The sequence below is a fragment of the Danio rerio genome, chromosome 7 (genome assembly GCF_049306965.1).
Source record: "Danio rerio strain Tuebingen ecotype United States chromosome 7, GRCz12tu, whole genome shotgun sequence".
Lineage (NCBI taxonomy): Eukaryota > Metazoa > Chordata > Actinopteri > Cypriniformes > Danionidae > Danio > Danio rerio.
The window spans coordinates 54,509,621-54,531,677 of record NC_133182.1 but is presented as its reverse complement, the minus strand read 5'-3'; the positions used below and the strand labels follow the sequence as shown (position 1 = coordinate 54,531,677).

The 22,057-nt window shown below is 35.9% G+C and overlaps 1 protein-coding gene across 21 annotated transcripts in view; it reads right to left on the bottom strand.

The window, feature by feature from the left end:
• The window catches only part of tp53bp1 (tumor protein p53 binding protein, 1), a 47,610-nt gene that overhangs the window by 7,752 nt on the left and 17,801 nt on the right, over positions 1-22,057 (bottom strand). For 7 of the 21 annotated variants that reach the window (XM_073906642.1, XM_017356867.4, XM_073906644.1 and 4 more), the window contains exons 15-25: positions 19,222-19,288; positions 18,928-19,011; positions 11,405-11,693; positions 11,258-11,317; positions 10,993-11,142; positions 7,050-7,270; positions 6,674-6,832; positions 3,745-4,136; positions 1,638-1,829; positions 1,133-1,315; positions 419-607 (exon numbers count right to left, since the gene is read on the bottom strand). In XM_073906642.1, coding sequence (XP_073762743.1) covers positions 419-607; positions 1,133-1,315; positions 1,638-1,829; positions 3,745-4,136; positions 6,674-6,832; positions 7,050-7,270; positions 10,993-11,142; positions 11,258-11,317; positions 11,405-11,693; positions 18,928-19,011; positions 19,222-19,288 — 1,986 coding nt within the window. 21 annotated transcript variants of the gene reach the window in all.

Genomic DNA, 22,057 nt, shown 5'->3' with positions numbered 1-22,057 from the left:
TGCTCTGCTCGTCTCTGAGGCGGAGTGCACATACACAACACCATGCGATCTCTTTCGTGCTTTTAAAAACAAGAATGATTTGAATGTTCATCGATGAATGATGCGCATCCTTTGCTGCAAAAGGTACATCACAGTACCTGCTTTTAGTCATTTTCACGTGAAACTGAGCATTGCAGAGCAACAACTGTGTACAGCTGGAAAGGGGGCGATATAGGATGCAATAATTATTTTATCTCGAATAATGTTTTTTCATAATCGTTAGAAGTGAAAAAATGAAATCGAATTTTTGATTAATTGCACAGCCCTACTATACAGAACATACTTTCTAATGGTCGTGTATCACATTCAAATGCAGTACTTCCCGAGTAGTAGAAAATGTTGGACGCAGCCTCAGAACTTTATCAGCTCTACTTCTCACCTTCATCCTCATCACTGCTCTGATGGCTGGAGTATCGATCTCCTTCAGAGGATGCCGTCAGCAGGAAGACAAATCCCATAAAGAGAGAAGAGTTTTCAGGCAGAGGTCCGTGTGTTGCCACCAGGTCATTAGGGTCAGGAGGAAGATCTACCCCGCTCCCAGATGTGTTACAAGCAGCAATACGACGCCCTGTTCAAGCGAAACAAGAAATAAATAACTACAGCCTAACATAAACACCAATTTAAAACCAAAGACTGGCTGTGAAACAAAGAGCCCCTAAAAAGCAATGAAGCATGAGGTATTAAACACATACACCACTCCCATCTGCCCTGCTGAGTGCTCACCCACACAAAAGATAAAGCATGTTATGCACATACCAGAAGCTGTTTAGAGCTGGAGATCTGCAATCTAACAAGCTGTACCAAAAGCAGAATTTATTCAAACCTTCAAGAGGTTTATCACACATTTTATATTGTAAAATCAGATGCTTACATACAGTGGGGAGAAAGGCACGTATTCAGTTAATCATTCATATGTTTAAGTCGAATACAATTTCAAATAGTGTAAAAAATTTCATAAATTCAAAAGTTGCTAAAAATGGAGAACAATAAAAGACCGAATTAGACAGTAAAATTAGGGATATAAAACATTATCTTAAAATGCTTTGGTCCGTTTTGCTGCTTTATTAAAGTCTGTCTGCAAGGGGCACCGTACCCACTCTGGCCCCTGCCCCCCTGCGCCCTCTCTTCGGAGGCGTCCTTTCTTCCTCCGTGCAGCTGATAAGCTTTCGTTTCCCAGAAGGCCCTGGGTTTCGTGGGCTGTTGCTGGAGCTGCGTGTAGGGGTCCCTGCTCCACTGCAGTTCCCTCTGCGTCTTCGCTTTCCTTCAACGAGATTATCTGTAAACAAAAGGAGGACGTTTACATGGACATCATTAATCAAATTATTTGACTTAATATGTATAAGACAGTAATATGATTAAGGTGTTTACATTAGTTGCTTTTCAAATTTTCTGGTCAAGATCCTGTTTTACGAACTATAGCACATAATTTCATTAACATCATTGCGTCACCACAGTATCCACATTTCCTCTGGAGTTTTATGTCATTTCGGCTGTGTCATTTTTAATTTTTCAACTTTAACTGCAGTTTGGCACTTTCACTTTCATTCAGGGATATTTCATACATCTCTATAATGTCTATAATGCCTATAAATGCTCACCGAGGCTGATATCACAAGCCATGGTTTGTGGTGTGGATGGTTCGTAGGGTCCGAGTCCATATTGCTCTCTCAGGCGGCTGCCTTGCTCCATGCTGAGGATCACAGATGTTCTGCTGTAGTAGGAGCTCTGACCATCCTTCTCCACGCAGTAGAGGAACTCAGAGCCTTGAGTTTTATGACCCTTTACCACACCTGAACACCAGAGATGAAAAAATACATTAATAATTTAAAGATCAACCATAATTGCATACAAATAATAGATTATTAGTGGCAACTCAAATAAAAATGATTTTCAAGTTAACAACACACTTTTATTTTTAGCATACATTCGGTTACCTTCACCCTTTCAAATTACAACAAACATGTTCCACTTACCTTTATTTCTATGAATTAATGTACCTAGAATGGTCTGAATTCTATATTTATATTTATTAAAAGAGAACATTAAAATTGACAAAGATTTTTCAAGCATTATAAAGAAAGTAATCAGTGAAATCAGAGTGTTACGATGAAGAGCTCAATTCAGAAGACTCTTATTCGAAAAACAATACAAAACACAAAAGACAAAAATGCCTTATTTTATTTATATATATATATATATATATATATATATATATATATATATATATATATATATATATATATATATATATTTTGGCCAAAATTAAAATAATGAAAATGACAAAATCCTGAAGGGTAAAAAGCCCTAATTTAAACCTAATGTCACCGGTTACATTTCCTGCCACGGATTATGCCACCTAGCATCGAGATATAAATCAAACATGAAGCCACTGTCACAAATTGTCACAAACGGATGAAAATAAACTAAAGCTAAACTAAAAGACGTTAAAACAGTATCCAGAAGAAAATTATTAAAGCAAACACTGTTAAAACCATATTATTTTAAACATTACTTGAGATATATTTTTAAAGAAAATAGTAAAACAGACAGACAGAACAATATACAGAATGACAGACAGATAAAGAATGATAGAAAGAACAATAGACAGAAACATAATGACAATTAGACAAATAGAATGATAGAAATAACAGACTGATAGAATGATAGTTAGATCAATATATAGAGTAATAGAACAATAGATAGACAGACAAATAGACAGGTATATAGACTGACCAACCACCAAACAGCAATGCATAAAAAAAGAGACAGATACAACGATAGATAGATTGACTGACAGACAGATATATAGATAGATATATGGAAGGATACGGATGGATGGATGGATGGATGGATGGATGGATAGATGGATAGATAGATAGATAGATAGATAGATAGATAGATAGATAGATAGATAGATAGATAGATAGATAGATAGATAGATAGATAGATAGATAGATAGATAGATAGATAGATAGATAGATAGATAGATAGATAGATAGACGAATACAGATAGATAGATCAGTACAGATCAGTATATACAACCACATAAGGATAGAGCAATATATAGAACAAACGAGATAGAATGACCAACAGCACTGCCATAACAAAATATGGACTGATTGAACGATAGACAGACAGATAGATAAGCAGATAGAATGATAGACAGACAGATAGTATGACAGACAGACGGACATGTATAGAGACATAGAGACAGACAGACAGACAAACATGTATAGAGACATAGAGACAGACAGACAGAACAGTAAATAGATAGACTAATAAAATGATAGAGCAATATATAGAATAACAGATAAAGACAGATAAAAAGACAAACAGATAGACTGACCAACCAACAGACAGCAATGCATAACAAATGATAGACAGGTAGAACGACTGATAAATAGATAGACAGACAGATAAAAAAGACAGATTGATAGACCAACCGACCGACTGACAGACGGACAGTATTGCATATCAAAGTAAAAGCCTCGTTCTAAATGGTTCAATATGAATCCATGAAAAACAGAATGATAGAATGATGGATGGACAGATCATTTACAGCCCAACCTGCAAAATCATGCTCATTGTTATAGTGTTAGGCTCTTGGAATAATATTAAAATAAAAACAATCCTGGTGGTGTTATAAATCGTTATACCATGGTTTTAAATGAATGGCTCACAACAGGTTTGGACTGCAGTGCTCACCTATATTGAAGTACTCCTCCTCGGTCAAGGCAGTGACCTCCGTCTCCAGAGGAATTGGGTCACAGAGCAAGATGTCCTTTCCCTGCACTTCACACTCCTGGTTGTCATCAAACAGAAGGCGGAAACGGTTCTCTCCCAGGTCTCGAGTGATGCTCCCAGAATAGAAATAGGAGTTGGATGACCACTTGGCCAGCACACGCAACCCAACAAAACTGCTGGAGCCAGTGCTGTTGTCCGGGGAAGTGGTGTTAAGGGACTCTGAGTGGCTTGTAGCACTGGGCTCAACTGGGCTGATGGGCATCTGGACATGCCTTTGTGCAAATGGCTCCTCTTCTGAGGACGACGCACCACCCGGGGCATGAGCACCACCTCTCTGGCCTGGCCTGCCACCTCTGATAGTCAGTGTTAACAGGGAATAAGCAATACAAAGAAAAGACTAAGCTAAGTTAAGTTTAAGTTTTTTTAAGAAGTAGTTGATTCAATATTGATACTTATGAGCCATGAAATCCTATTTTTCCTATATTCTCTATTCCTGCATTTTCTTTTTGTAATTTATGATACTGGCATGCTGCTTCCTAAAGTGAGAGCACATCAGGAAAAGAGTGGTTTGGCTAGGCTATAAATTGTCAACAGATGTACAGGGTTTCTACAGATTTTATCAAGTCTAATTTAAGACTTTTTAAGACCTTTTAAGACCATAATGAATAAAATTTCAGAATTGCACAAGGCTAAACGCTTTTATTAATGGCCAAGTTAAAACCTGTAACACATACAAAACAAGTGTTGTTGTAAGGAAGATAATTTACCCATATTAATAAGTAAATAGATTTAATAAATAAACCTTTCTTAAAACTTTTATTGAAATATATTGTTAGAGATTGGATGGGTGCTGACCCAATTGGGTATAGCTTTACTTGGAAATAAAGAAAATTAAAACCCATTAAAAACGATTAAAGACTTGCAATACAATATTTCAGTGGATTAAAGACTTTTTTAATAAGACTTTCATTAATGAAATTTAAGACATTTTAAGACTCAGCAGATATTCTATATATAGTTTATATGTTTGCTCAATTCACTTACTTTAGCCCCTTATTTCTCTTCAACACATGCTCAGGCTAAGTGCTGAAATTCTTGTCTTGGTGACTATTCATATAAAAACAGTAAATTATGTCTAATGTTAAACAGATTTCCATGCATTATAGAGAATGCAGGCATATAGTGTGTGTGTGTGTGTGTTGTAACAGATCGAAAAATCTCACAGTTCGGACCACATTATGGTTTTTGAGTCATGTATCGGACCATTTTTCGGAGAAGCCAATAAGGGAAAAGAAAAATGTCATTTGCTTTCTATTTATTACCAAAACAGTAATGCTTAAAACTTTTGTTTTTTAAACATAATAAAACCTGTAAGTCTAATAAAAATGAAATCAAGAAATAACCAGATGAATAGAAATTTAATTGTAAAATATATTCAATACTGTGAAAAATTATCACTACTATTGCTGATAATGGTAGATGTATAAACCTAACATTATAATTTGTACATTCACTTATTCATTCATTTTCTTTTTGGCTTAGTCCCTTTATTAATCAGGGGTTGCCACAGTGGAATGAACCGTCAACTTATCCAGCATATGTTTTACGCAGTGGATGCCCTTCAAGCTGCAACCAATTTGTATTTTTTAAGGCCATTTACTGGTTGAACAATGTAATTGCTAATTTTCGAGTGTCAAGTTAAAGGTATTTGCCAGTGATGTGTTTATATCTTAACTATAAACTGTTATGCCAGGCCTTTAGTGTTTTGATTGTTTGTAACTTTGTAACAAACTGAAAAGTTAAAAAAACTAAATCTCTTGATCAAACACAGGTTTAAATGCAGCGCATTTGAAGGATTAATAAACAATTGCAAACAATCATCATTTGTAATATTTGCTGTGTGAGTGTTTGAATTGAGATGCCAATCTTTTTATGATTAATTGTGAAGAAACACCCTGAATGCATTGATGCAGTCTAAAAGTTGCATGTTTAATCAAGTCAAATTTAAAACAAATGTAATTTTTTCTTAGCAACATATTTTAATATAAAAAAACTCTAGTTTTTTACACTTTTTTCCAACATAATAATTATTTTTTTATGAAAAGTTTAACATTTTTAAAAGATAATGTATTATGCAGACAATTACATAAATAATCAAAAACATGCATTTGTTGGCTTTTGGTCCAGATTGATTGAGTATAATGTATCATGTAAAGTGATATGTTGCTCTGTTATTATCATGAGGAATTATGCAATTGTTTTTAGTTTTCTTTCCTTGATTAGGAAATTTAATTTAGAGAAATTGCTGTAAAATGTTGAACAGCTATTGTGAATTGCATCTCTTAGCAATAAATTTTTTTAAATATTTTTAAAAAATGGTTTTCTTGAGATGCATTGTTGATTGGCCAAATGTCGGCCCAATTGAAAAGCTTTACTTGGACAGAGGAAAATGATTCCTGTTTAAAATGATTTAAGACCTACAACCGAATATCTCAGTGAATTTTATTGACTTTTTAGGGTCTAAAATTTTGTTTTTGAAATTTAAGACATTTTAAGACTTTTTAAGACCCCGCGGACACCCTAAATTAGTGAGTGGGTCACGTGCATTCCAAAGAGTGGGTAATGATCCGTTAAATCCCTAGTGTAGATGTTGCATCTATATTTGTATTTAACCAATATAACTTTAAATCAAGAATCAAATTGAATAGAGAGCTTATGAATCAGAATTGAATCAGGACACCTGAAACGATAAGGACAGTTAGCACTAAAGTACAGCCTAAGAAAGACCAGATGTCATGCAAGATCATTCATAACACAGTGGATATAGTTAGTGGGTAACTGTGGGTTTAAACTGTTTGAGGCCCTGCAAGCCTACCCAGGAGAACCTCACCTGGAAGGAGGCCTTCCTCGCCGGGCACGGCCACGGGGGCTCAGCTGAGTGGAGACCCGAGACCCCCGTGCATCCGTCACCTCTGACCCCACCACCAGAGTGAGTGTCCTTGGCTGCTGCTGCCGTCCCCCCCGCCTGGGGTTAAACACACACAAGGAGCTGAAACGCCCTCGACCGAATGTGCATGGGAGCAGCAGCCATGAGAGGATACCAAAATCATGCAGCGTTTAATAATGGGGAGGTGAGAACATGCTTGAAGGAAATTTACTAACAATCAGACATTCTGCACAACTTCGCTAAAAGTGTGATGATTTATGAGTCTCGTATGTTAACTTTGGAGTGTTAGTAATGCAAACAGAACAGGGTGACTTCTCACCGGCCAAACTTGGCCCCTCGGCTAGGGGGCATGAGGAAATCAGGCATTCTGATGGGGCCCAAGCCTCCACTGCTGGTCCCGCTGGAGCTGTGGTGCGATGGGGCTTTTGAGGAGAGCGAGCTGACATCAGCTAGGTCTCCTGATGTCATAGAGCTTCCAGTGCGGGACGGGGAGATGTCATTTTCCACAACACAGCGGTCAACCACAGGCTCCTCTGACTCCTTCCAGAAAAGATAGAAAGGAAATTTGTTAAAAGGTGCAGTGCAGTGCAGTGTATTGATTCAGTAAGTAAAATTGTTTTCTGACATCTAAATATTTAGTACATGGCTCAGGCAAGTTAAAAAAATTCTTCTGAAATAGTTTTTGAGCTGAAGATGGTTTTATATTCACATTGGATCATTTCTGAACAATGACAACCTGCTCCCTATATCGTTTACTGCTACTCTGAATATTCGGCCAGAAATGGCATGTAAATATGGCTTAGAAATGAGTGTAATGAGTGTAATTCCTGCACGCCGCCGGTCAAGCTTTAGCTCAACACATGAGAGAGGGTGCTGTCATCTTTCGCTTGTGTTTTCAGGAGACGTGGCTTTGGACGGCAGGGGAGGGACAGTGTTTCAGAGATCTATACTAACAGGTTAGCATTGTGGCAGCTTTAACTTGCTTGTTCTAGACCTATTTGAGTTCTTTACTTCTGTTGAACACAAAGGAAGATATACTGAAAAATGAAAAATGCTGGTAGCTGGGACCCACTGACTTACCTACTATAAAAATCGATGGGTACCAGCAGCCAGTGTTCTAATAAATAGCCTCTTGAGTTAAACAGAAGAAAAATACTCACAAAGGTTAAAAAACACATTGGGGAAAGTAAATGTGGTCAGTTTAGTTTTTTGGGTGAACTATCCCTTTAATAAAAATGTTTTTGATCTGCAAGTATAGACATCATAAATCAACTATGTTAAATATGAATATGCCAGATATGTATTTTTTTTTTCCAATTAGAAAATCGATGACAACTCTGAACAGGACACACTGACTCAAGCAGCATGTACACAATTACACATGCATACACACTTGAACAGAAATAAATACAGAATTAAGCAAGCACAATAATAAACAATTCTATCTTAAATTAATGTATATTCTATATAGTGTGAATATAATGTGGATATACTGTACTTAAAGCAGAAGGTCATCCAAGTACTTTTTGCACAATCTTTTATAAATACTGAAAATTTGAAATACTTTCTTCATAAAAGTGTGCTCTTAAGAAAATATGAGAATTCCAGAATTATCAATACTCAATAATGTTCTTACAAACTTAATCCCAATTCTATTTTTGTATCCCTACCCCTTCCCCATGGCCCTTAAAATCGAGTGTGATGGGGAAGGGCTTCAAAATTTAACCCTAAGAAATGGGACAGCACTACAGCACCTGCATACGTCATCAGATGTCATCCCGATCTCTTGCTTCATATGAGAGCAGACGATCATGACTGCTGTAGTTATTCCAGTTGCGTTATTTATTGTTTTTTATCTTCAGGAAATAACTGAAGGCATATATTATGTTATCATAATGATAGATTGTGGCAATAAGATTGTAACTACACTGTGCATTTAGACAGTGGCCATATTTATCTATGTAAACACTAAAAACAACATTAACATTATAGCACACTGTGAAAAGCTCATTCCCAGCCACTAGACTTTTCTGACAGGGTATTCCAGTGTCATCGAGAGTCAGAATGTTTTGGGGCTGCTATACAGGAGTTATGATTATGGATTATAAATAGTGAAATGTAACATTAAATGTTTTTTTTTAAGCATGAAGGTATAACACAAATGCGGTTATGAATGTATTAAAACATGTGCTTGTCCGTAGTAAAAATTTGTAATAATGACAAAAAATACTAATTTGTGGATCTCTTTACTTCTGGGTACAGCTATGCTGCCGTTGTGGCTGGTGTTTTCTGGGAAATTTTCTTACCCCTTGGTTTCGAGTGTGGTCTTGAAAAATCTTTGTTCAAAGGGCTATCTACCTCTTCCCCTCAGCCCTACACCTTTAAGCTAAAGAGAATTGGGACACCCCTACCCCTTCACAGTAACGCGCAAAACTAGGGGTAGGGATAAGGGCTATGAGGTAGAACTGGGTTTGGGTTCTAACATTTCTTCATTAGGAAGATTAATGGGATAGTTCACTCAAAAAATACAAATTTAGTCATCATTTACTTACCTGTCACTTGTTTCTTTCTTTTGTTGAACACAAACAATGATAAACTGAAGAATTTTGGAAAAAACAGCCATTGACTTCTATGGTACTTTTTGTTTCCACTATGAATGTCAGTAATTGTTTTTTCATTGTCCAGCATATTGTTTTATATCTTTTTTGTGTGTGTGTTCAACAGAAGTAAGATAATCATAAAAGTTTAGAACCATTTGAGTGTGAATAATTGGCAAGGAAATTTTTTATTTTGAGTGACAATTCCTTGACCCTGGTCGCCTCATTTTAAGATCACATGATTGGGTCTATATAAATCACTTTTTTGTTCACATAATAATTAAGGGCGTACTCACATTAGGTACAGTTGCCTTGAACCGTGCTAAAGCATGATTGTCCCCCCTCCCCTCTCTCACTCAGCACACACTTACACTGCCTTTTGCCTTCCAAACCAGAGCACACTTGCATCATCAATGATGTGACTATTCAGTTTAACAGAAAAAGAAGCACTCTCGCTCAGCACAGTGAAAATCACCTTAGTTAATCCTTTTAGTGGTTTGAGATGCAGTGATGTGCAGTAAAAAAATTTGCTGCACATCACTATACTGTAAAAAAAATTCAGATGTGTGAAATTAGTGAGTATGCTGAATCCCACGCATATTCTCTTTGTACATCCAAATGAACGTGAAACGGAGCGCAACATGCACAAGCGCAAAACACCTCCCTGCCTCCTCCCCCGTATGAATATGCTAATGACTCTACTTTGGCAAAAACAAACAAAAAAGTAATGTCAAAAGCAAGCAAGAAGAGAAACTTTGAACAGAATGTGAATTGGAGGTACTCCTTTTGGAGGTAGACGGTGTTATTTGCAAGTTAGCCTCCAGAATTAATAACAAAAAAAAAAAATAGAGTGGGAAAGTTTAGCTGATGCGGTTAACACAGTTGGGTCTAAACATTGCACCGAATGGATTAAAAAAGACATGTTGAGATCTATAGCTGTAAACTGTTGTAGTGTAAATAACAACCTGAGTGGCGCAGCTCGTAAAGCGCATGGTATTATGTTTTGACACGTTTGAGCATGAACTCGGTTCGAATCCAGCGTCTGATGAACTCATTCTTCTTCTTCTTTGCCTTTATAGCAATGTGCCTGCAGTAGATCGCTTCGATTACATTGGGAAAACAGACGACCACTGCAAATTGCGCTTTAATGTTAGGTTATATATCTGCTAGACATGCAGATGAACCCGTCATACAGCTGCCATTGCACCACGGCTCAAAGACACTTTGTAGAGTGCAATTTAACACAACTGCCTCTAGGAGTCGCTAATGGAAATAAAACAGACACGCACAAAAAATGTGCGTACGCCAGCCATGAAGTTGGCGTGGAGCTGCGCACATTTCCACATTCATTTCATCGGTAGTAAATCCAAACGTGAGAGATTCTGAGCGTGAAACCTGGCGTACGCAAAGTTTTTGTACGTACGCAGCGTTGATACATGAGGCCCCAGGGCCAGCCAACTGAACCATGCCTGGGCCCAATTCAGAGCACTCACACTTGTCAAACAAACAGAGAAACGCGCCTGGGCACGGTTCGGAAAGCATAGTGCGAGTACACCCTTAATCATGTTAAGACATAAAACTAAATTGATAACTACATGTCATACTGACCACAGCAACATGAGCAAAATTAGACACTGCCTTTGTCAACAAGCTGACAACTATTACCTGTGTAACCTTGCGGTTAACCTCTCTGCCATCTTCGTAGTAGACATCTGTAATGATGCGAGTGACTGTTGTTCGGACTTCCTGGATGGTGCGAACATGCCTGCGCAATGATGGAACTGGCTGGGTTCTGGTGGGGGTGCTCGGTTCTCCCTTTTAGTAGAACCATAAAACATAAAGACACTTCTGAAAAGCTACAGTCCTTTATATATTTAATAACACTGTATTTCTTGCAAGCTCATTATAAAAATTAAGTGAAGTCTTTTACCCTTCCAGACAGGTTATGTGGTCCAGACAGATCAAAACTTGTTTGCTGAGAAACAGCTTTCTGAAATCAAAGGAGAAAACATATAACAAATTACATTTTAATGCATGATTTACGTATTTATACTAAAATACACAACAGCTTTCTTACTTTGCTGGGTGGACTGGTGGTTGAGCTGATATCTACACTGGTTTGCTGTGACACAGCTTTCTTTCGGACGGGTGTTTGAGGTCTGTCAAAAGTGTCGAGAGCTTCCCGTTCTCGGGCTGGGGATAACAGACCGCTGACCAGAGCTTCAGAATCTGCTTCTAAAGCCCCAGGATTTAGAGATACAGCTTCTGTGACTGAAGCTCTGCTGCTGTTTGAAGTCTCTTTTGGGCAATTTGGAGACAGTTCCGAGTCATTAGTAATGGTGGGACTGAGCAGTTGGCTTGGCTGCCTGTTGGAGAAGTAGAAATGAAAGCAAATAAAGATGTAATAGATGAAAATTTAAACTAAATAATAAACTGTTCATGTGTAAAACAACAACGTGCTACACTTCACTTCACAGAACATTTCTTTAACTAAATTGTAGCATCTCCTATTTAATGACTACAAGATGCTTTATATAAATAAATCCTGCAATTATGAAGGATGTGTAAGTCATGTCATGGTTCAAACATCTAAAGCTGCTTTTCAACTATTATGTCGAAAGGTTATATGAACAGTTGGGTATAGTTCTAGTTGTATTTCTGCATTAGCCTGATATAGTGCAGCACAATCATAAACAGTTTTGGTAATTGTGTGAAAATATATAATATCCAAGGTTAAGTAAGCAAAATGACTGAGTATCACCCTACAAAATATAATAAATTGTCATGGTCAAAACATATTGAAAATACAACGAAAAGAATGGGAGGGGTGTTAGAGGTATTAAAGTGATGTAGAAAATATTTTAGGTTTGTTATAATGAGAATAACATTGGATACTCCTTTTTCTCACAGCTTGACTGGCTTGTCAGATAGTATGGGCTAATGCCATGAAAAATGACTTAAGGAAGCTCCAGCTAGTATAAAAAAGACAGCAAGATTAATCCTTTAGTGTCTGTATGGTAGAAATATTAATTTTATGCACTTAATTTAAATAGCTAATAGGTGGAAAACAGAACAGCCACAAAATCATCATCAACATGAAAAGTTTTACATTTTAAAATAAATCAGTATAATCAATTGCAATTTAATGTCCTTCAACATGTACAGTTGAAGTCAGAATTATTAGCCCCCCTGAATTATTAGCACCCCTGTTTATTTTTTTCCCCAATTTCTGTTTAATGGAGGGAAGATTGTTTCACCAAATTTTTAAGCATAATAGTTTTAAAAACCTATTTCTAATAACTGATTTATTTTATCTTTGCCACGATGACAGTAAATAACATTTTACTTGTTATTTTTCAAGGCACTTCTATCCAGCCTAAAGTGGCATTTAAAGGCTTAACTAGGTTAATAAGGTGAACTAGGCAGGTTAGGGTAATTAGGCAAGTTATTCTATAACGATGGTTTGTTCTGTGGACTATCGGGGAAAAAAAAATTTGCTTAAAGGGGCTAATAATTTTGTCCCAAAAATAGTTTTTAAAAAATTAAAAACTGCTTTTATTCTAGCCAAAATAAAACAAATAAGACTTTTTCTAGAAAAAAAAAATATTATCAGACATACTGTGAAAATTTCCTTGCTCTGTCAAACATCATTTGGGAAATATTTAAAAAAGAAAAAAAAACATCAAAAGGGGGCTAATAATTCTGACTTCAACTGTATATGCTACTACTAGTCGAGTAACAGAGGGTAGGTTTTTATTTGCCAATGCCAAAACAAATTTTCTTATTCGTACAGTGTTTTTAGGGCAATATAATTATGGAATTTCTATCATTAATCAAGAAAACTAAAATAATTTTTCTTTTTTAAAAACTAGTTAAGGCACATCTGTGAATTCTGTATGTATAAGTGGCCATATTATACATACTGTATAATGTTGAAGAATTATATTGTAATGTGTTGAGAAGTATTATAATGCATGAATGTATTATGCATTTTATTATGCATTATAATACATTATAATTGATAAATAAATTCTATACATAAGAAAATGTAACCATTTATTATTTATTTATTGCCACGTCAGCAACGTATGGCTATTTCATGGCAAGAAGGATATACATAAAAATATGACATGATTAAAAACAAATTTGTATTACAATAAAACGTTACTTAGATAAATATATAAAATATAAATACATAAAATTCACACAAAAATATATTCAAACTTAAATATGATTTTTCAGTTCAATGTTTGATAAATCATTTAAGATTCTACCTGATGGTACTTTTTTAAAAATGTCCATTAAAGAACTTTCCTTATAATTTTATCTAACTATATTCAAACTTTCACATTCCAACAAAATATGTTTGATAGTAACAGCAGCCTGACAGTAATTACACTTAGCTGGGTCTTCGTTATTGAGTAGATACAAATGAGTCAACCTAGAATGTCCAATTTGACATCTAGTATAGACAGCTTGATCATGCCTGGTCTCAAAATTCTAATTTGTTAAGTGTCTTTCATTTATTTTGGGGTTAATTTCCTGTCATTTATTATTTATGCAGTTGTCTTATGTACAGAATAATGTATGTTCTTCAAGTACTGTGGAGATGCCTGGTAGACTAAATATGTGTCAGGGCATAGCTAACAGGATCCAAACGAATTCAAATTCTCCATTTATTTTTTCTTAAAATAAGTAAATATCAGAAAAATGAGTCCCCAAAACAGATATATCTGATTATTGTTCATAATCGCTGTTTATATTACATTTGCGTTACCAAGGCAATGACTCAAATGCATTTGTATCACATTCCATCGACCTTCAATTATCAGCACCACCCTGGAAATTGAAACCGAAACCAAGCTGACGGTCCCAGATCACCATAAAATGGAACAGTTGCTGTGGCTTAAAGAATTAGTTCATCCAAAAGTGAAAATTCTGCCAATAATAACTCAACCTCAGGTCGTCCCTAAGCCCTGAGAGCTTCATTCATCTTCAGATCACAAATTGAAATATTTTAGATGAAATCCGAAAGTCATCAGGACCATTGCTGTCTATGGAGGATGAAGAATCTCTTGGACATCATCTAAAATACCTTAATTTGAAGATAAATGAAGGTCTCAGAGGTTTGGAATGACATGAGTAACTAATAACAGATTTGTCATTTTGGTTGAACTAACCTTTTAAGGTCACCTGGAGAAGGAGAAACCTTCAGGAACCAAGGCTAAAGACACGGGTCAAAACAAAACAAAAAACATCCCAACCTTAAGCTGCTAAACTGGGTCATGCTCCACTGTCTGGCTATCTACAGCTCTGACCAGGCAATAGTAGCACTATCAAACCTACTTTAAGTTTCTAAATAGACCCAACACAGAGGAAACTCTATTTATAACCTCACCAAAAAACAATTCAAGGTCAGCTGTGCCCAAAACTATTCATATGCAGTCTGCAGTCAAGACAGGGCTTTCTGATAATCCAGTTTAGAAACACTCCAGCATCTCCATCTGATAAACAAACAGCTACACCTTCACTATTGCTAACTTTGATTAATCAGTAATAAACATTATATAACGCTTTACAGATAATAGTGCAGCTTGCTCTTGTATATTAGAAGTCAATTCAAATATTTGTTTAAAATTATAAAATTTTAATTGTTTGTTTAGTAATTTCTCATATACGAAAAAAAGGCCCACAGTGGCTTCTCCTACCACAGCAAATTCAATTTATCCTTTTGATATTTGGCAGAAGGAAGCAACAATTTTATTTTTTTTGATTCAATGAATAAAAATAGTAATTTATTCACAAATGTTTTCAATAATATTCAGGGTTCGACATCAACACCCACCAACCTGCCAAATGCAAGTAGATGGTGGGTTACATGGTCATTCCCACCAGCCACTTTGTCATGTTGAACTTAATTTTGAAATTGTAGTTTTCTTAAAAAGCAGAGTTTAACAATAACCATAGCGCAATGAGGGGCCAGTGTGAGAGATGACAATAATAACTGTGTTTGCGTGAGCAAAAGAAAGCAGATGAACATCGAATCAGAGATGATCACGCCATGTCGAGACAGGATTTCAGTGTCAAGGCTGATTTCAGCTGATGTGACGTTCATTTTAAAAACTTTAAAAGTTTCAAAAAGAAACTGCTCCTTTGCGAAGAATCCGTGCCTGGAAATGCAACTGGTGCATTCGGTTCAATTTTAAATAGACTGGACAAAAAACAATGCTTGTGCATACACAGTCCAGCTGCTTTCAAGAGCTCCAGAATTTTTTAAGGTCATTTGTAAGCAGCAGGTTGCTTTCGCTTTAGCCTTTCATGCAATCATCCTTTCATTATCACACACAGCATGTTTTTTAACTGCTTTGTTTTGCTTACAGTTATTTTGGGGTAAGAATTGTTTATTTTTGGTGTGACCAGATAAAAATTTGCAATGAGACACAATGAAACCACTTCACATTTGCTCATGCTCATTAAGCAAGCTCATACACAGCACAAAAAAGTGAAATTAATGAGGAGTGGCATGTGGAAATAACAAAAAGTCTAAATCAAATAATTTTAGCACACCAAAAAAAAAAAATAAAAATTATGGATATAAAATATATTTTCTCAATAACAAAATTGTGGCTAGTGAAAATGGCGAGTGGCTAGTAACGTTGGAAAACTACTAGCCACAGTGGCTGGTGATCAAAAAAGTTTGTCAAGCCCTGATGAAATCCAGTTTTGTCTACACTCAAAAATTATTTTGCTGCCTGTTCAAACAACATATTTAAAACAAGTTTTTTTGGGGGGGTCAACTTAATTGTTTTATATTCAAACCACTTAAATTTCAAAAACAGTTAAGTTAACTTATCAATTTGTATAGGGACAACATGAAGAAATTATGTGGAATCCAGCATTTGTTTAGTGTATACATCTAATTTGCATATTTGGATATTAAAAGTGACCGATGCATATCCTCAAATAGTAACAAAGGCAGTTTGTCTGTCTTTTCTGCATAGCATTGCTTATTGTTACAGCTAGGATAAAATGTATATATATTGTTTTTGTTAGTTTGGAAGTTATTCCCCTTAGTTTACACAAAGCATCATGGTGTGTAAACAAAAGATGGATAGAGATGAGGCCTGAGTGGAACAATATTAACGGCAAACCACATTCTTTATTTATTCTATATTATATTATATTATATTATATTATATTATATTATATTATATTATATTACATTATATTATATTATATTATATTATATTATATTATATTATATTATATTACATTATATTATATTATATTATATTATATTATATTATATTATATTATATTATGTTTTGTTCTTGTTTTATATATTTTTAATTTTGCATTGATAATTTCGGTTATGGCTATATAATCATTTATAAATCTTCATTCATTCATTTTCTTTTTTGCTTTTTTGGCTTCATTTGTGGAATGAACCGCCAACTTATCCAGCATATGTTTTACGCAGCGGATGCCCTTCAAACTGCAACCCCACACTGGGAAACACCCACACACAGTCTCATACACATACATTATAGCCAATTTAGTTTATTCAATTTACCTATAGCGTGTGTCTTTGGACTGTTAAGAAAACCAGATCACCCGGAGGAAACCCACGCTAACACGGGGAGAACATTCAAACTCTACACTAAAATGCCAGGGACTCGAACCAGCTACCCACTGCGCTACCATGATGCCCTTTATAAATCTTAGTTATTCATTTTCATTCATCTATTTATTTGATTTAAACTTTTAGTTAATTTATTTTGATAATTTATTATATTAATCATTTATTGATTTGATTTCTTTATGTTATATATTTCTTAATACCTGTTCTGCTTTTAGTCTTATTGTTTAGTCTTATAGTTATTGAGTTATGAAATGTTCCTCTCCACCGATATGAGATATGAAGGCATGCATCTAATTCAGATGCATTCATCTAATAACATTTGTTATATTTGTGCTGTTCAGATGAAGTATGAAAACGCACCAAAACACATGAAACTAACATTATTCATTAAATCCTGCTCTATTATTATCATCTCTTCGTCTCCTGCTTCTGCTCTTCTCTGGCTTTATTCCACAGTCGTCTCCTATATTGATAGGAGACTGTTAATTCAGTTGAATACTGGTTAACAGGTTTGAGTATAAGAAACTCTGCTGACTTGTTGTTCAGATAGCTGGAGGAACTGACATTTCCTGACAAGATCTGGCGTCCGAGGCTTTATGTATATATATTAGAAAAAAATAGGAATCTGTTGAAGTTTTAAATTAAAAACTGTAGCCTATTGTAGCTTTTTAGAAAGAAAGAAAGAAAGAAAGATAGAAAGACAGAAAGAAAGAAAGAAAAAGAAAGAACTTCACATTTTTTTGTGAAAAAAGTCAATTTGATTTGATTGAAAATTCATGGATAACAAAAATAGCCAAATTAGTTTTCAAATTAATTTTAACATAGGATTCTTCTTGGTCCTAAAGCCTTTTTCAATGGATTAATTTCACTGTTTATGATGACATAGCAGTCAAAATAAGACAAATGAGCTCATGTATGGGAGAAATTCTGGACCTTTGTCATTGAGAGATGGGTTTTTCCAACCACCCGAACCCCCCTAGCTATGGGCCTGCAAAGTTAACATGAATAAGGTTCAAAATGGGATCATTTGGACACTTACCACTAGTTTTTTTCAGTTTGGAGCTGGAATTCATGTATATGCTGTGATGTCAGTTCAATGTACAGCATGCATCGCATTATCAGACTATTGTTTACATCTTGGAGTGAAAACAGACTGAACTTAAGGCCGGGTGAACTGGTCTGATAAACTCACTACACAGACACCACGACCGTCCTTCTCGGAACCGTAGATGGCCATGGCGTGACCGCAATATACCTCGAACGTCTCCCTTGTCAGCCATCATTTGACACAGGCGCGCGGCTGCGCAGACCCATACCGATAGCGGAAGACGCGTCTCTATAGCAACCTCTCGTGACACAACCTCTCCAATGCGGGGCCTTGCGATATTTGCAAACAAAACATATGGATCATTTTATTATCATTTGACAGTAACAGAAGAACGCCGCGAAATGTAGCGAAGTAAGAGTTATGATTTTTCTCTAATAATTTACTTGAGTAAAAGTACACATATTTAAATGTACTCAAAAAGTACGCGTTACCCAATAATTTTACTCAAGTAAATGTAACTCATTACTACCCACCTCTGACATTGACAACAGAAAATAAATGTTGTTTTCATTTCATTCCCTGAGACTCCCTCCAGACTCTCCCTTTTTTACATTATGCACTGACGCACTATGATTTAAATACACAATGAGCAGCACAGCACCTTTCTACACTGCAATTTGCATTAGGGATTAATAATACACGATTTTTATCCTGCATCATAATTTTCATATTCAAATACAGTCATATTCAGTCACAACCCCACATTAGAGAGCCTCGAGAGAGAGCACATAATTAAATACATCAAGAAAACCAGCACGACATTACAACCCAAACATTATATTTTTAACTCTAATAAACAGCAGGTCATGATTTAGATGTGAGATTACTCTTATTTAGATCAGTGTTATACCTGATGAGAGGATCACTGGACTCTGCATCGTCCTCTACCTGTGTCTGTCTGTGCACCTCCCGAACTCGACTAAAGACAGACGGACTGTAAGACAGACAAGGAAAGAGAGCACAGTACAACAATGAACTCTAAAATCTGCAGTTCTGTCCAGTATTTGAATAAAAAGCAGCCCTGAGGCATAATTAAGGAACTGTGTTAAAAAGACGAAGGCAGTGAATCAGCAACTGTGAGTGACAGCACAAAAACACATCCATTCCACAGATAAGCTTCTGCATAGCAACCACAGCAGGTTACCTGGTTACTGCCATGGCAACAGCAGTAGCCTTGGAGACAGATCCTTCTTCATCTGTTAATGACGGCTCTGTGAAAGCATTAAAAATCAAGCGTAAATGGGTTGTGGTGAATAATGGGTTATAAATTAACAATAGCTAATCATTTCTAGTTTTATTATGAAAGAGATCATACACATTTCTCAGTTTTCTCAGTAAAACGTTAGTATTTGTTTTATTCTAGATAGGTCTGATAAGCTTTTATCCAAATCTCAAATATTTATGGAAAAAAAAAAAAAACTCTAAAACTGAGAATTTACAAGTGTTCTGTGGTTGTATAAATAGATGTATACATTTACTGACCACTTTATTAGGTACACCTTACAAGTACTTTTGGACCCCCTTCAGAGCTTCCTTCAGAGCTGCCTTAATTTGCCGTGGCATAGATTTAACAAGGTACTGGAAACATTCCTCAAAGATTTTGGTCCATATTTACATGATAGCATCACGCAGATATGAATCTCTTCTGCATACCTCGGTTCCAACGAGTGGTTATTTGAGTTACTGTTGCCTTTCTACCAGCTGGAACCAGTCTGGCTATTCTCCTCTGATCTCTGGCATCAATAAGGCATTTGCGCCCACAGAACTGATGCTCACTGGATATTTTCTCTTTTTCAGACTATTCTCTGTAAACCCTAGAGATGGTTGTGCGGGAAAATCCCAGTAGATCAGCAGTTTCTGAAATACTCTGACCAGTCTGTCTGGCATCAACAATCATGCCACCTTCAAAGTCACTTAAATCTCCATTCTTCCCAATTCTGTTGTTTGAACTGAAGCAGATCATCTTGACCATTTCTACATTCCTAAATGCATTGAGTTGCTGCCATGTGATTGGGTGATAACAAATTTGTGTTAACAAACAGCTGGACAGGTGTACCTAACAAAAGTGGCTGGTGAGTGCATGTATAGAGAAATAATTTTACATGTTTAAGCATTTAAATATTTTCATCATTTAAAACAAAATTGATCTGATATTTTTTATAAGTAATATTCAAGGTTCCCTCTGTGAAACGTCAAATCCCCTTCCACTGTCTAAAAAGCTGAATTCCCATGACCTATGATGATTAGAACAAACAGAAAGATTACAACTTTTACAAATAACTACAGATTTTATGCAGATTTTGGCCAGCCAGGACAAGGTTTAACTTCTTTCTGTGCCATCTGCAATGTTTTATGTTAAATAAAATTGTATTAACACTTCAAGTTGTGCAATACCTCAAGCACTGAGATTCTCCTGAGGGGTGTGATCCACTTTGGACCATATTTAGCCAAAGCCTAATTGAATAAGGCTACATTTGTTGTGTTACATTTATAAATGTTTTTTAATGCTTTGCTGAAGTGATTTTAACTGTTTTGTTCTGAGTTTTGTTCTGATTTTGATTGTTTAGTCAGTTATGTATCAAATATGTCTTTTTTCTCAGTTTCCCTTTGTAGAATTCTAGAAACAGTAATGAAGAACTAAGATGTGTACATTTGTGTATATTTTCACAGCAAAACCACATAAGAAATTCCAATATTGACACAAATTTGGAGAAATATCACTATAAATCTGTAATTTTAGGCTTGAGTAATCAAGCATTTTCCCCCATCTTTAGAGCTGTCGGTGAACCTGTTTTATTAACATTTTGATTGATTTGCATTTATATAATGATTGCTTTGAGGGGGTTGTCCAGAATGTAATTTTAAGGCTTGATTGTGATTGCTGATTATATTCAGCTACTCTGCTAACATGAAAACGACTGTCATATTTCTTAGTTCCTCCGAAAGGCCCGGCCTTATGTGACTCTGATTGGTCATCTATCATAATGTGCTGTGAGTCCCGGATCGGCTCCACGTCACGCCCCTACAAGCACATGCTTTTGTGCTGTGTAAACAGTTAGTCAACCGCTCTCTAAAATAAAATCTGGAAAGTGTCTTTAACAAGTGAAAAATCGTCAGTGTGTGAGAGAGATCGCCAGTGTGTGTTTGTGTGTGTGTATTGTCTGTAGATGCATGTAACAAGAGAAGCGCATGTGTGCGGGACACATATATTTCACATGTATTTGGAATATGTATGGGAAAGTAATATGAATCGTTCACATATCTTTTGCGAGTTCATTATCTGAGATGTAGAACGCATGGAAAAGCAGCCTATAAAGAGCCACTGCAGCGCTGGTGAAGAGTGTGTGTGTTTACAGCAGTTTGACTGATAAATATCAATTTGTAGCTAAATTGTTAGTGGTGCCAAACAGCATTTCCTGTAGTTTACATCTTTGCTACAGCATACAGTTAATGCTAGACACTGTGTATATCATAATCAATTTTAACAAATAAAAACACTTACAGGTTGTGGCTCACAGTCCACAGCTTCTGCTTGTTGGAGCTGGTCCTTCTTTGAGGAGATTTTAACAGAATCCAGCACTGAACTGGGAGAGATTTTGAAAGCTGGGTTTTGTCAAATCATGCTTGCTATGTGTTTTATAATTCTCTGGAACATAATTAATATTGAACTGTAAGCACTTCTGTCTTTGTGTCTTGCCCTATGAAAGCCCAAATACAGAAATAGAAGAAGCTCTGTGGAAATAGCAGTATTTTTTTTAACTAACTAAAGTTTCAAATATGATATCATAGTGGACCACCCCTTTAAGTTCTTTCTCAAACTTTTGCAGCATCAGATTTTAATTTCTGCCTCATACATGTATTTAAATCATGTTTAAAAGTAATAGTGATCTCTCTTAATCTTCAACAAATCTACAACTTTCTTGAGAGAAATCATTAAAACAGATCCTCTCTTCCATCGTGTGATTGGCTGTTTGCTGCAC